This window comes from Erithacus rubecula (genome assembly GCF_903797595.1).
Source record: "Erithacus rubecula genome assembly, chromosome: 18".
NCBI classification, from domain to species: Eukaryota; Metazoa; Chordata; class Aves; order Passeriformes; family Muscicapidae; genus Erithacus; species Erithacus rubecula.
In genome coordinates, this window is record NC_136670.1 from 3,043,015 (window position 1) to 3,057,392 (window position 14,378).

The following is a 14,378-nucleotide window of genomic DNA, read 5'->3' on the forward strand; positions in this document are numbered from 1 at the left end:
GACATTTCCACTGTCCCAGGGTGCTCCAAGCCCTGCCCAACCTGGCCTTGGGCACTCCCAGGGATGGCGCATCCCATATCCCCGGCTTCTCTGGAAGTTGTGGGTAGCCCCAGCAGGCTCAGTGCCCTGCAGGGAGCAGGGTCAGCCGGGGTGTGCTGCACCAGCTGTGCCGAGACAGGGACACGCCGCGGCTGCGGCTCCAGTGCAGGACTCGGGCACCGGGCTCCAAAGCAGCTCCTGCTGCCCCACACAGACCTCACCCCGAGCAGGGATTGAACCACGGGGAGAAACACGAGCAAGGACTGGCAGCAGAGACGCTCACAGGCCAGCGACCTCCCAGTGCTACAGAAATACTCTGGCCCACTTGAAGATATTTCCAGCACCAGTTCCCAACGGGAACCACCGGGACCGGTGCCAGGCTGGCAACACCTCATTTCCAAGAGAGCCTCACAGCACTCGGTATCTTTATTCTGGGGCTTGAGAGCAGCACCTTGAGTTCTGCCCGCTCAGCTTTCCTGCCACCAGGACGGCGAGTTACAGCCTCCGGAGAGGTACGGCAGGAACCTCCCGCTTGTCTGCACGCAGTGCCCGCGGTAATTCCCGCAGTCAGAGCCCACAGCGATACCCCGGGACGCACAACGCGCTCCCGCTTCTCCGCGCGTCCCGCACCGCACCGGACGCGGCCTCGCAGCACTTCCGCCAGCGCGTGCGCCGAGGGCTCGCCTCTCCCATTGGCTGGCGGAGCCGGCAGGGCGGGGCCAAGGAGCAGAGATCGCCCCCATTGGCTGGCAGGGAGGAGGGGCGGGGCCAGGGCTGAGGCGGCGCCGAGGGCGCTCGGGGCAGGGTAGAGGAGCGGGTCTGCCAGAGGGGCGCGGCCATGGCGGGGTCCGTGCAGCGCTTCCTCGGCCCGCTGCTGTGCCTCTGGGCGCTGCGGCTCCCGCCGGGCTGCGGCGCGGCCGCCCGCGGGCTGGACGTGGCTTCCTACCGGTGAGTACGGAGCGGGCGGTGCGGGGCCCGGCCGGGCCCGGGCCCGGGCTGAGCGCGCCGTGCTTGTGCCGCAGGGAGCGGGTCCGGGCCATGTTCTACCACGCCTACGAGCACTACCTGGAGAGCGCCTTCCCTTACGATGAGCTGCGGCCGCTGACGTGCGACGGGCAGGACACCTGGGGCAGGTAAGGGCTGGCCGGGGCGGGGATGGCGATGGTGGGCGTGAGCTGCTCCCCTCCGTCCGGCCTCACCTGGCTTCTCTCCTCCGCAGCTTCTCCCTGACCCTGATCGACGCCCTGGACACCCTGCTGGTGAGTAGCAGCCAGCCCTGAGTGCCCACAGGCTGCTGAAGGGCCCTGTGTGCCACCTGTACACCTGGATTTTAGGTGGTGCTGCCAACAGTCAGTTATTCATTGACCCGAGAACTTAGCATTTCCCTTTGCACCAGCCCTGGGAGGGGTGGCAGAACACTTGTGTCCTGACACACTCGGCAGGAAAGACCTAAAGTGGGGGAAAAAAGCCTTTTGAAACCAGGTGAAGCTGTCAGCTTTTTAGTAATATCTGTACTTAATGATTTCACGAAATAGTAAAACCAAACTAAAATCAGCCCCAAATATTGAACTGCTCTTTGTTTTTCCATGAACTCTAAGCCTGATTCTCTGTTTCTCTGCAGATCTTGGGAAATGTTTCTGAGTTCCAGCGAGTTGTCAACGTGCTGCAGGAGGGGGTGGACTTTGATATTGATGTCAATGCATCTGTCTTTGAAACAAATATTCGAGGTGAGGTGGGGCTTTCTCTGGGGTTTGTGCTGGGTTTCCTTCCTGTACTAGTCCCAGAGGTGGTGGTGAGGAGGTGGTCAGAGGGAATTTGGGGTGCAGTGAGAAAAAGCCCAAACAAACGTCATTTCCTTTCAGTCTTTGCACATCCCTTTTTGCTTCCTGTCCCAAGCAGAAGTAGATGTGGCACTTTCAGTATTCTGGTGTGAGGTTTTCAGCTTTGGAATAAATATGTTTTTCACTGAAAGCATACAGAGTTTATCCTCTTGTCTTTTTCATAATGTCTTGGAGTATAGATTATGAATTCCTAGGATTATTCCTTTTTTTTTTTTTTTAAATCACAAAGGCTTTGGAGTCTTGTACCTTGAATGCCTGACTGCTTCAGTGCCATCCAGCTAAAAGACACTGCCAGGGCACAAAACTTAGTTATGCTTTTGCTGTTTGCCCTGCCAAATATTGCTGTGCCAATTTTTGCAGCAGTGTAATTTTTCTGTGGTTATGTGACTACAGACAAGCCTGTGAAATAACTAATATTAATTAATATAGCTGAGTTTTAGCTGTATAAATAATAGTTAATAGCTAAATATAGCTAATAACTCATGGCTGCTGTCACACAGAAATTCTTGACTCTTCCTAGAGAAAATAAATACATCATAGAATCTGAGAGTGGTTTGTGTAGGAAAGGGACATTAAGGATCATCCATTCCACCCCCTGCCATGGGCAGGGGCACCTTTCACTGTCCCAGGTTGCCCCAAACCCTGTCCAACCTGACACTTGGACACTGCCAGGGATCCAGGGGCAGCCACAGCTTCTCTGGGCACCCTGTGCCAGGGCCTCCCCACCCTCACAGGGGGGAATTTCTTCCCAATATCCCATCTAACCCTGCCCTCTGGCAGTTTGAAGCCATCATCCCTTATCCTGTCTCTCCACGCATTTCTGCTGCCCTACAAACAAGCAGCAATAAAAAAATCACTCTTCTTTTGAGGATTTGATTTAGCCTCATTGCTCCCCACGTGGTGTAATGGATTGTGATGTGTCCCTGCAGTGGTGGGAGGGCTCCTCTCTGCTCACCTGCTCTCCAGGAAGGCTGGGGTGGAAGTGGAAGCAGGCTGGCCGTGCTCGGGCCCTCTCCTGAGGATGGCTGAGGAAGCAGCTCGCAAACTGCTGCCAGGTGAGCCCCTGTGTGCCCTGTGCTGGGCATCATCAGCTGCCTGCTGCCTGGGATGAGCCAGCTCAAAAACACTCCTGTGCTCCCTGAGCTGCAAGCTCAGTGCTCCAGGTTTAATTTGTAGGGAGGGTGTTTTATGCGTGCATGCCAAGTGCTGTGTGGGCTTAACACATTAGTGTGCTTGTTGTTTGTGGAAATATATTGAATATAAATAATAAGTGCTGTGAGACAGCAGCTTGTAAAGACAAGAAGATGCTGCCTCATGTGCTCTTGTGATATGGCACTGTTCCCTTGTGTGCACCATGGAGTGATCACAGCCTCACTGTTGGCACTTTGATGGCCAGTGTGTTTAGTGACCACCTTGCTTGTGCTGTAAAAAATGTGGGGATGCAGTCTGCTGCTCTGGCAAGGTCGAAGAGATCCCCAGGACCTTCCCAGGACTGTGTGCACCTTGGCATGCCCTCTCTGACCCTCCCAGGATCACACTCTGCTTCTCATGTTGTTCTCTGCAGTTCCTCCAGACCCATGGCATGTGAGGCACATGTTTGCTTGAGAGTCTGTTCAACACAACACTGACCACTTCTGTGACCCCAAAATTCTGTGTTTCAGCTTTCCAGACCCCAACTGGGATGCCCTATGGCACAGTGAACCTGCTGCATGGAGTAAACCCTGGGGAGACCCCAGTCACCTGTACTGCTGGAATTGGCACCTTTATAGTGGAGTTTGCCACCTTAAGCCACCTCACTGGTGACCCAGTGTTTGAGGATGTTGCCAGGAAAGCTTTGAAGGCCCTGTGGAAAAATCGCTCAGACATTGGGCTGGTGAGTGAGGAATGGACCTGGGATGTGCTGGGCTGCTTTCTGTGTGGCTTTGTGGATGCAATTCTAGGCATAAAAAAGTATCAACAGAGAGGAGCTAGAGTTGGATAAATAACCACAGTGCTCCTAGCTGGGCTGGAGGCTGGTGTTTGACATTGTTCCTGAACACCTGCAGCAGCCACATCCCTGCTGTACTGCAGCAGCCCAACATTACCCCATTGTTCTGGCCCCACCAGATGTGGCTGGGAGACAAATGCCTCCTGCTGGCTGCTGCAGCTCTTGTGACAGCAGCTGCAGCAGATTAAATCAAAGGTCTGTTTGATGCCTGGTGGGACAAAGGCTTAGGGAGCAGAACAAGAGCATGGCAAGTGCACTGAGATATTACCAGCCTGTGCAGCTCTGGGGTTCAGGAATACCCAGAGCTGGCAGTATTATCTCTGTGTTCACTGTCTCCTGCTCTTTATTGCTGCTTTTTAACCTCTGTGAGCTCTTGGTGTTGCATACGTGAAGTAAAACAGATTTCTTTGTATCCTGTGGTTATTGCAACAAATTATTCACAGGCTGCATGAAGAAATGTTTCCCTTTGTTTGCTTTGGGAATTGTTTATTTTTGATTTATACCCCAAATCCTCAATTATTGCTGGCTTTTTCCATGTTTGCTAAAAAAGACATGATTGTGTATTTTGTTCTCTATCAGCTGGACTTGATCACAGGCTGAAGAGTGCCAGCATCTATTTAAATATTAACATGGCAGCTCTTGTACCTTGGACATTCTTGGCCTCTATCTGCACCTCTCCATCCTTCTGTACTCTTCTGCAAGATTAGAATTAGGACCAGACACTTCATGTTGAAACTGTGCATTTTTACAGTAGCATTATAATATCTTGTTTTGGCCAGTGAAGCATTGATATTGGAAGCATAAAAATTTTGTGATGTGTATATATATATATATATATATATATATATATAAGAAATACATGACCAGCATGAAAACTGTATTTTCTACAGTTGGTATATAACCATAACAGTTATATTTTCTACAATTTGTATTTTTCTGATGCTGATAAATGTGTCCTGTAATGCAGAAAATGCTGGTTGGAATGAGCATCGTATATCTGTGAAACTGATGGTCTGAAAAAAGGACCAGGATTTCTTGTGTTATTTAAGTGCCTCTCTCCTTGTCCTTCACCCTTCCAGGTGGGGAACCACATTGATGTGATCACTGCCAAGTGGGTGGCCCAGGATGCTGGGATTGGGGCAGGGGTGGACTCCTACTTTGAGTACCTGGTTAAAGGAGCCATCCTCCTGCAGGACAAGGAGCTGATGTCCATGTTTTTAGGTGAGTGTTTTCTGTTGGAAGGGGCCCAGCACCTTTAGCAGGAAGAGATGAAGGATCTAATGGGGCACATTAAATAAAGACTCTTCTGAAGGCTTTGTTGTAGTATTTTTGAACAGTCTGTGGTAAGAGTTACCAAAGTGAGCACCATGAGAAGTCATTGAACATGGCTCAAGTGAAAAATAAGCTTTTTTTTTTATTATTATTGTTACAAATGGCTTACCCACCCATCTGTTTCTTTACAGAGTACAACAAAGCTATCAAAAATTACACCAAGTTTGATGACTGGTACCTGTGGGTTCAGATGTACAAAGGAACAGTGTCCATGCCTGTGTTCCAGTCCCTGGAGGCCTATTGGCCAGGCCTGCAGGTAGGAGCTGTCACACCAGCAGCATCTGGTGATTTCATCTCTCAGGGGCTGGTCTTCAAGAAAAAGTTCCAAATACAACCTTCATCTGTGCAGGTTTTGTTTGATCTCTAGTGAAATCTGCAGTGCCTGAGCCTATAAAAGATGATGTTGAAGAAAATATTAATTTTATTTGCAGTCTCCCATTCAGCATGATGGGAGGGCACTTTTGTTGTAACAAACTCCACTACAAGTGGTCCCATAGTCCAAATGGGAATGCAAGGAAAAAGAAACTCACACCTCTTTTTCTATCACTTCACAAATGTTTTATTTGTGTGAATTTTTTCCCCATCAAGAGCTTTGCTTTTTCACCATTTCATGTTTGGCCTGAGACTTTGTTTTCCTAAGAGATTGGATGCTGTAATTGGCTGAAGAAACACAGCTTTCTTTAAAAAAAATCACAGTCTTCATATTATTTCAGGTGTGGGGATGTGATCCACCAGAGAAGCAGCATTTGTAGTCTTACCTGTTCCTAAGGCATTGTATTGCCAGTGATGAAGCAGCCATTCTGTCACTGGTATTTCTTTGCCTGTGCAGTGTTACTGCATGAATCCTGTGTGCTTTTTGCTGACTGCTGTGTCTCTCTGCTCTCTCAGAGCCTCATTGGGGATGTGGATAATGCCATGCGCACCTTCCTCAACTATTACACGGTCTGGAAGCAGTTTGGGGGCCTGCCCGAGTTCTACAACATTCCCCAGGGATACACAGTGGACAAGAGGGAAGGATATCCACTCAGGCCTGGTAATAACTGAAATAAATACTGACATAATTGCTGCTTTAGCTCTGACTGGGAGATCAAGTGTTAGTCACACCACCATTTCCTCCCCAGTTTTGCTGTGACTCAGTTCCTGCATGGATTTGAGCAGGGGTTTCCAGAGTTAAAGCTGCATGTTTTGTTTTCCCCCACTCACAAAGACAGGAAGGAAACAGGAAGCAAACCATAGTGTTACTGTGGAAAGGTGGCCTGGTATTGCATTTTGTTCACAGTGTGGGATTTGACATGTTTAAGTGTTAGATTGTCTGGCATGGGGTGCTTCAGTCATTTGAAATGTTAAAGGGACTGCCTGTGTTCCTTAAATTTAGGAAGTGAAAGTGAATGGGAATAGGCTGTTCCTGTCCTGCATCTAGGAGGGATTCTGGGTTGTCTGTGATACTATAAGGAAATTATCTCTCTTTTTTTCTCATTTTTTACAACTCTGACCCAAAAAAAAAAAATTAACCTGATTAGTGGGTCCATAAATGCAAATAAGAATAATTAACTTCCTTTTGGTCTGAGTGTTCAGGTGACATCCACACTGGACAAATTTACCAAAAATATTCACCAGCACTAACTGTCAAAGGTGTAAAGTATAAAGACCATTTTCTTTAGTAAGTAAACACAGCATGGTGCTTATGTTGTCTGTATAGAGTATTTCCACTGTACTGTTTAAAAATGTATTTTGACGATTTAATTTCTTGTTTGTAATCCTTTCCAGAAGTTTGTTTTTGTTTTTTTTTAATTTTGACAACTGAGTATTAATCTTTTCTGTCTCTTGCCTCTCTCCCACTGGCTGAATGTGGGAGGCAGCATTGGTCACTCTCCTTAGCTGCTGCAGGCTGGTTAGAGGGAATTTCTTTGTAGCACACCCTTAGGAGAAGGAAAATCTCTGTTGGAGCCAGGCAGGCCAGGCTGTTCACCTGATTATGCTGAAGTATTTTTCAATTAGTCCAAGGACTAGCTCATGTTTGCTGTATTATGGTTTGATAATCTTTGTGCTGCAAATGTTTGGGTGTTTTGCAGAGCTGATTGAGAGTGCCATGTACCTGTACCGTGCCACGAGAGACCCCACACTGCTGGAGCTGGGCAGAGATGCTGTGGAGTCCATAGAGAAAATCAGCAAGGTGGACTGTGGGTTTGCAACTGTGAGTGCTAAATCATCTGCCATGGCAGCTGAAGGGTTGCTGAAAATCAGCTTTCAGAAGGGGTTCTCATGAGGATGTTTTGCCATTGAGTCAAGCAATGATTTTGGGCAAAATATGACATTTTTCCAATAAGCCCCTTGTATTTCTCTCTGAAACTGCTCTGGCAATTGCTGGTCATGTTTCTGGTTGTAGCTTCCTCACACTGGGCTGAATTCTATCATGGGCTGTTGCCCCAGAGCCCAAATCATGGGGACACACCAGAAGCTTCTCCTGCATTTCTAGTAGGTTTTGCAGCTGAGCAGGAAAGTTCTCATGCAGGCTTCTTCTGCCAGGTGTGTGATTCTGCTTTCCCACTATGCCTTGAAAATCTGGTTGAACACACAAGAAGTGCAGTGAGTGATATCTATAAAGTTATTTAATAGAGGATTCCAAACATGCTATCAACCTCTATTTTGCAAAAAAACTCTTTAAAAATACTGAGAGTAAAAGCCTTATGGATATTTTTCTTTAGTGGGAAAATGATGGGAAGATCTTCTTCGTGCCCAGACTGAACTGAGGGCGAGTTTAGATATTAGGAAGAAATTCTTCCTCGTGAGGGTGCTGAGCCCCTGGCACAGGGTGCCCAGAGCAGCTGTGGCTGCCCCTGGATCCCTGGCAGTGCCCAAGGCCAGGTTGGATGGAACTTGGGGCAGTCTGGGACAGTGGAAGGTGTCCCTGCCATGGCAGGGGGTGGAATGAGATGGGCTTTTCTAACCCAAGCCATGCTATAAGGGTGAGTTGGTGTCATACTGTGCTGTTTAAGTGAACTTAATTCCAACTTGGTTTTGTTTTTCTACCTAAATTGATAACTTACTGAGTCTGATGTAACTGTAACCCACTCTGCTTTTTCTCCTGTAGATCAAAGACTTGAGGGACCACAGGCTGGACAATCGCATGGAATCCTTCTTCCTGGCTGAGACAATCAAATACTTGTACCTGCTGTTTGACCCAGACAACTTCATCCACAATGATGGCTCTGACTTCGACGTGGTGCTCACCCCATATGGGGAGTGTGTCCTCAGTGCTGGAGGCTACATCTTCAACACTGAGGCCCATCCCATCGACCCTGCTGCCCTGCACTGCTGCAGCAGGCGCAGAGAGGAGCAGTGGCAGGTGGAAGACTTGATGAGGGAATTCTACTCACGGAAGAAAAGCAAGAAATTCACTTTAAAAAGTGCTGCTAACCATGGTGAAGGGCAAAGTGCAAAAGACCCCGAAGATGCCTCTTCAGAGAAAGCTGGGGAGAAGAGGAACTCTAGGAAAAGCTCACACTCCCTCCTGAGCTGCCCCAGTCAATCTTTTAACTCCAAGCTAGCAGTACTGGGACAAGTGTTCCTAGATAACACCTGATCCTCGTTGCATCATCAGTTCAAATTTTTGAACTCGTTTCAGATTCTGGGAATATATTTTTATAGTTTCATACTGGAAAGTGTGGTACTTCACAATGTGAATTCTATTATGAAGTGAAACAACTTACCATTAAATTCTGCTACTGCTCCTTTCTAAGCCATGACTCAGATAGCAGCTGTTAATGCTGTCGAGCTGCTGATCTCAAAGCAGTTGGTTGCCTGAGTATCAAACAGGTGTCCAGAAAAAGAAAGGGCTACATTTTAAATGTACCCTTTTTATTGCATTTTGTGAGTTTTACAGGCTCACAGAAAGACCCCAGCTTACTTTGTTCTATAAAAATGGGCCTGAGTTTCTCTCTTCTGAGTCATAAGGGGGAAAGTAGGAATTACTGTAGCTTCACTACAGCTCTTTGTGTGCTCCATCTTTTATCTCTGGCCACTTTATAAACATGTAGTTCATGTTGAAATATTGCTGCTCAGTGGAGAAAACCTATTTATTTTGATGTGAAGGCTCAGATTTGTAGCTCTGGCAGTTCTGTTGGGCATGAAGGATGGCGTGGGGGGAGAGGAGCACTTGGAACATGGGAAAGTGCCCAGTCCCCTTTTCAGATCAATGTGGGTCAGTACCTCCTGCCTGAAAACCACTTCAGTAAATGTCCAGGTAATGTCTGGACAAAAAACTGAGCTGGAGCATGGACTAGGAAATGTTTGATTCCACAGTGTAGCTTGCTTTCTTTTTAAAGAATCTAACATGCTTATCTTTTATTTCCCCATTTCCTTCCTTTTTCTAACTTCCCTTGGGCCCTTGTATTTCACTGTACCTCAGCCAGTGCTGCCATCCCTGGGGTGCCCCAGCTGAGCTGAACACAAGCCATGCACAAGGCTTGGGTGGAAGGGAGCTCAGCCCAGGTTGAAACTGCAACCTTGGTGCAGCAGGCAGCTGAACAGATGTTCATGAACATCTGGGTGTTCAAACCTTTAAATACATTGTTAGTGTCTTTGCAGCAGGTGTGTGCAGTGACCAGAAAAGGAGGAGTCAGTGTGACCAAGATGTTTTCTTTCTAAAGGAGAAACAAAAAGAGGGACAGAAAAGTGATGGACTTTCTTCAGGCCTGCTGGAAAGGGAGCTACAGTTATTTGAGTGGGCTAGTGGTACAGGCTAAATAAAGCCCTGTGAACAGGGAAATACTGAAATACAGCTGGACCTGTGGCTACTCTGCTGTGTGGTTGTCTTGAGAAAGTAATTTTTTTTGTTTTGACCTGTAGTAGTGCTGTAAAGTTAAATAAAATTTGCATTTTATCCTTCAGGGTAGAAATCCTGTTGCAGTTGTGAATGAGCTATGGTAAGAGACACATGCACAGTGAAAGGACTGGTAAGCTCCAGAGCTTCTGGTTGTATCCTTCTTTCTCATGGCAGCTGGGAAAATGTGGGTATTCTGCATTGACCCAGCCCTTGCAGCCCTTCTGAGAAAGGAGCACCCAACACCAGGCATTGTTGGACAGTGATGAAGCTCTTGTTGTGGCTCCTTGTTGTCAGCATAGGTTCTGTTTTATTTTCCAGCTGTTCACATCTCACTTTTCATTGTTTAGAAGACAAACCCTAGGCCTTCTGCAACAGCTTTACTCAGTGCTGGGCCAGGTCCTAAAACTCAGCTTTGTCCCAGCTGTGAGGCAGAGGAAAATAATGGGACAGGGGGCAGATCTTGAATAATTACATGAATTTATCATTGGATCCCTCCTGACCAGGGCATTTTGGTAACCTCACCCAGGAACTTCAGCAGCAGAACCAAGGGACTGTAGGACTGAGATGAGATTTCTCTCAGCTCCAGCCATGCTGAGGAACAGACATCTGGCATGGCTATTGTGAGTAATTAGATGTATCTTGATTAGATTCCCAGGTTTGTCTGAGTTGGAAGGCACCCACATGGGTGATTGAGTTCCAGGCCAAGTCAATGGCCCAGACAGGAACTGAAACTTTGGTATTATGACCAGGATTGATCTCAGGTTAGTGCTGTGGGTAACTCAGAACAACACAGAACAGCCTCAACTGCTCCTTGCTCCAGTGTTCTTCTATCTTACAAAGCCTTTATTTAACAAACTGTGATCAGAGATCTTGGTGAGCTTTCCTTTGAAAAAATGGTGTGGCTGGGCCTTGCTGAGGGAAATAAAATCCTGGTGGAAATAAAGATATCTGAGTGGACATAAAGCAACCCCCAGGAACCAGGGCTGGGACCTGTGCTAACTGATAAAGGATTTGTGTTAATAATAAAAATATTGGGGTTTGTATAAACCAGAATACTTGGGTCTGAAATGAAGCATGACACTAAAGAAAGAAAAGTATATTATGAAATCATTTTGTTTTAAATCCTCCTGTTATGAATGTTATGTTTCTAAGTAAGTTGTACATACTGACAGCTTGCAAAACAAGGCTTTCACACAGCCCAACAGATTTTGCAAAATCAGGTTTCCTGCCTTTGTGTAATAAATTGCAGCCTATCCCTAAGACCAGACTGCCTGACTTCTGCCATTTCCTTATCTACCAAGCCTGATGGTTATCTGTGGGACTTGACAAATTATCTAGAGACTCATGTCCAGTGATCCCACGGACCACCACTGCTGACCTGGCAGAATTATGATAGCAAAAAATAACAATTATTGATGGCTACAAGGAAACCATGCTATAAAAGGGAGCTGCAAACCAAATTTCAGTGGAACGTGGCCTCCCCAGCACTGGTTGTTCTGTCTATATAAAACAAAGTGATGTAAATTTTGCTAAATATCAAGACTTTGTTTCTCATGTGTAACAATACAAACATTTATTTCACATTAATTTATAAACTAACACGGATTATATCATAACATATATTACATCCCAGTGGAAATAAAGGTATCATAGTGGACATAAAGCCATCCCTGTGGAAATAAAGGTATTATAATTGATAAATTATTCCTGTTAATCATAGAAGTTTTGGAGTTTGTATAAACCAGAAAACTTAAAATAAGAAAAGAACATGGACCTAGATAAAGGGAAATATATAATTGAACCCACTCTGTTTAAATCCCCGTTATGAATATTGTGTATACCAGTTTGTAAAAGGAAAAAAGAAAAAAAAAAAAGAGGGGGGGGGGGTTTCCATAGTTTGAAAGGTGGTTTTTTTGCAGAATCAGATTTCCTGCCTTTGTGTAATCAATTACAACCTGAAAGAGTTTGCAGAATCAGATTTCCTGCCTTTGTGTGATCAATCACAAACTATCTGCTAAAGATCAAACTTCCCACTTCTGTATTTTATCTACCAAGAGCAGATGGTTACATGACCAGTTGTCCAAAGAGCTGTTCCACGAAGTTTGGAAGTTTCTTTGACCACCACTGCTTACCTTGCAGAATTACTCCAACAAAACAATAACAATTATTGATTCCTACAAAGAAAACCATCCTATAAAAAGGGAGCTGCAAACCAAGTTGGGTGGAAGCGTGGAGTGGGCGGTGACTCCTCACGTTTTCCCCAGCGCTGCTTGCTCTGTATATAAAATACAGCAATCGAAATTTCGCTGCATATGGAGGCCTTTGTTTCTCATTTGTCAGATAGTGGAAATAAAGCCCTCCCTGAGGAAATCAAGCTCGGCGGGGGCGGCAGGGCGGGAGCGGCCCCGCGCTGCCCCCACCCCGCGCGCCCTTCCGGCCGCCATGTTGTGCGCCGCGGCTGCGCGCGGGGCGGAGCGGGCCGAGGGGAGGGCTGGCTGTTTGTGTCCCCAGCGCGGAGGCCATGGCGGCCGTGGCGGGGGGCGGCACGGGGCCCGGCTCCGGCTCCGGCACCGGGGGGGCCCGCGCCGCGACCACCAACATCCTGGCACAGCTGCGGCACGGGCAGCTCAGCGGGCGCGGGCTGACCCGCGGGGCGCAGGTAAGGCGGGCAGGGCGGCGGGGCCTGGGCTAGGCCGGGGATTGGGGCCGGGGGTGCAGCCGTCCCGCCGGGCCTGGCGGAGCTGCGGGGCACGGGGAGAGCCGGGCCGGGCCGGGCCGGGCTGGCGGGGCCCGCTGGGGAGAACGGCCGCTGCCCGGCGCTCGGAGCCGCCCGGGCCGTGCCCCGCTGCCGCCCCGCTGCTCCGTGTGCCGCTCCCCGGCCGGGCGCGCTCCCACAGCCACCGCGGGCCCTTCTCCGCCTCCCCGCTCGCTCTGCCCTTCCCTGCAAAGAAAGGAAGCTCTGCCCGGGACTGTGACAATGCGGCATCGAAATTTAAACCTATTTCCTGGACAAAGGCAGCCTCGTGGTGTTAGGGCTTAGGAGACATTTTAGCTCTCTAACGCAGGTGGTTTGATGAGAAACTGCTCTAGGTCTGTTTTTTATTTGTCATCTTTCCCAGTTGATGATGCTGGGAAATACCAAGGAATGGAATCAGCTCTTTACCCCGGGCCTGTGCCTGTCCTGTGCTGACACTGGCTTTTTTTTTATCCAAGGATAATGGACTGCTAATTTTTTTTTATGGAGAATGGTGGGCATTATTCTTGCAGATTAAATGCAAAATGGCGCAAGGAATTGGGAAATGAAACGTGAGATAAAGAACTTGCACTCAGGTGCTGATTTATTGAGCTGAAGAAGCTTAACAGAGGTCAGAGGGAATAAAAAATGGCATTTCTCTAATTTACTAATGCAGGCAACAGCATTTGCCTTGATAAACAAGGATTCTGAGCAATTCTTAAGAGAAGATTTGTTTGATGCTCTTTGGGGACTACCTAAAAAGAAGCCAGACAAAGTTAAGGGTGTAAAAAGACTAATTTAAGGGAATAAAAAGCAGTTATATTTATTGAAGGGCCTTCAGGTACATTTTGGGCAGACAAAGCCTCTCCAGGAGCTGCACCCAAAAATGGACAGTGGGTCACAGGTTTTCACACTTTTATAAACTTGGGCCATTTGCATGTTGGGGGTTAATCTCCCAATTACAGCTTCAGCTAATGAAGTCTTTTACCCCAAGTTTGCTCCCCCAACTCACTTTTATTTACATTTCTCAGGGCCTGAGACAGTGCAGTGTCCTTGATTCCCAGCCTGGAGAGGAATTGTTGTGTCTGACCAAAATGGGAAAGCAGTGGCTGACACTGAATATGGAGTTTAGAGTTACAGACTTGCAGGGTTACAAATGTCTGGAAAATATAAAATCCTGAAGCATCATGTTCATCATGAATGCCTGTGCCTCGTTCTATAGCAGGGAGGTAAAAGAGCATGTGTTTTTTTACAGCTCTTTTGTCCTTACCTTGCTGCTTCCTCAGCTGCCAGTTTGGTTAATCCTTAAGAAGAATCAGTGGTTTGCTTGAGTATAAACCTATATTAATTCTTTCAAAGGAAGCAATTTTCTTGGCATTGTTTTAGGAGGGGATTTCTTACTGTATGTGGGCAAACTTTATCTCACTGCCTTACCTGTCCACCTCTGCACAGTTTCTTTCATGCACCTACTCAGCCACTGCAATTTCATTCAGGTAAACCTGTACCAACCTTATGCACCTCTGTTATCTGCAGGATGGTGCTTCCACCTCTGGGCTTTGGTTTGCTTGAAAAAATGCAGTGCTACAGTTTTCATTTTGGGCTTTTAAGCTTTTATAACAA

At 47.4% G+C, this 14,378-nt stretch overlaps 2 protein-coding genes across 2 annotated transcripts in view; both read left to right on the forward strand.

The window, feature by feature from the left end:
* Positions 1-870: 870 nt before the first annotated feature.
* On the forward strand, positions 871-10,097 carry LOC306809993 (ER degradation-enhancing alpha-mannosidase-like protein 2). The gene is made up of 11 exons (XM_079322012.1): positions 871-987; positions 1,062-1,172; positions 1,259-1,298; positions 1,661-1,766; positions 2,810-2,935; positions 3,542-3,753; positions 4,947-5,088; positions 5,331-5,455; positions 6,088-6,232; positions 7,272-7,393; positions 8,291-10,097. The coding sequence occupies exons 1-11, from the start codon at positions 878-880 to the stop codon at positions 8,780-8,782; spliced, it is 1,731 nt and encodes a 576-aa protein (XP_079178138.1). The 5' UTR covers positions 871-877; the 3' UTR covers positions 8,783-10,097.
* Positions 10,098-12,463: 2,366 nt separating this feature from the next.
* Positions 12,464-14,378, forward strand: part of TRPC4AP (transient receptor potential cation channel subfamily C member 4 associated protein) — a 33,951-nt gene continuing 32,036 nt past the window's right edge. The window contains exon 1 of the mRNA XM_079322000.1: positions 12,464-12,683. Within this exon, the coding sequence (XP_079178126.1) occupies positions 12,546-12,683 (138 nt within the window). The 5' untranslated portion in view covers positions 12,464-12,545. The remainder of the gene's footprint in view (positions 12,684-14,378) is intronic.

Bases quoted from the DNA above. Each gene is read 5' to 3' on its own strand.
- LOC306809993 (XM_079322012.1), top strand. From the start codon at position 878: ATGGCGGGGTCCGTGCAGCGCTTCCTCGGCCCGCTGCTGTGCCTCTGG. The intron at 988-1,061 runs GTGAGTACGGAG...CTTGTGCCGCAG, and splicing joins CTGGACGTGGCTTCCTACCG to GGAGCGGGTCCGGGCCATGT. The intron at 2,936-3,541 runs GTGAGCCCCTGT...TCTGTGTTTCAG, and splicing joins AGCTCGCAAACTGCTGCCAG to CTTTCCAGACCCCAACTGGG.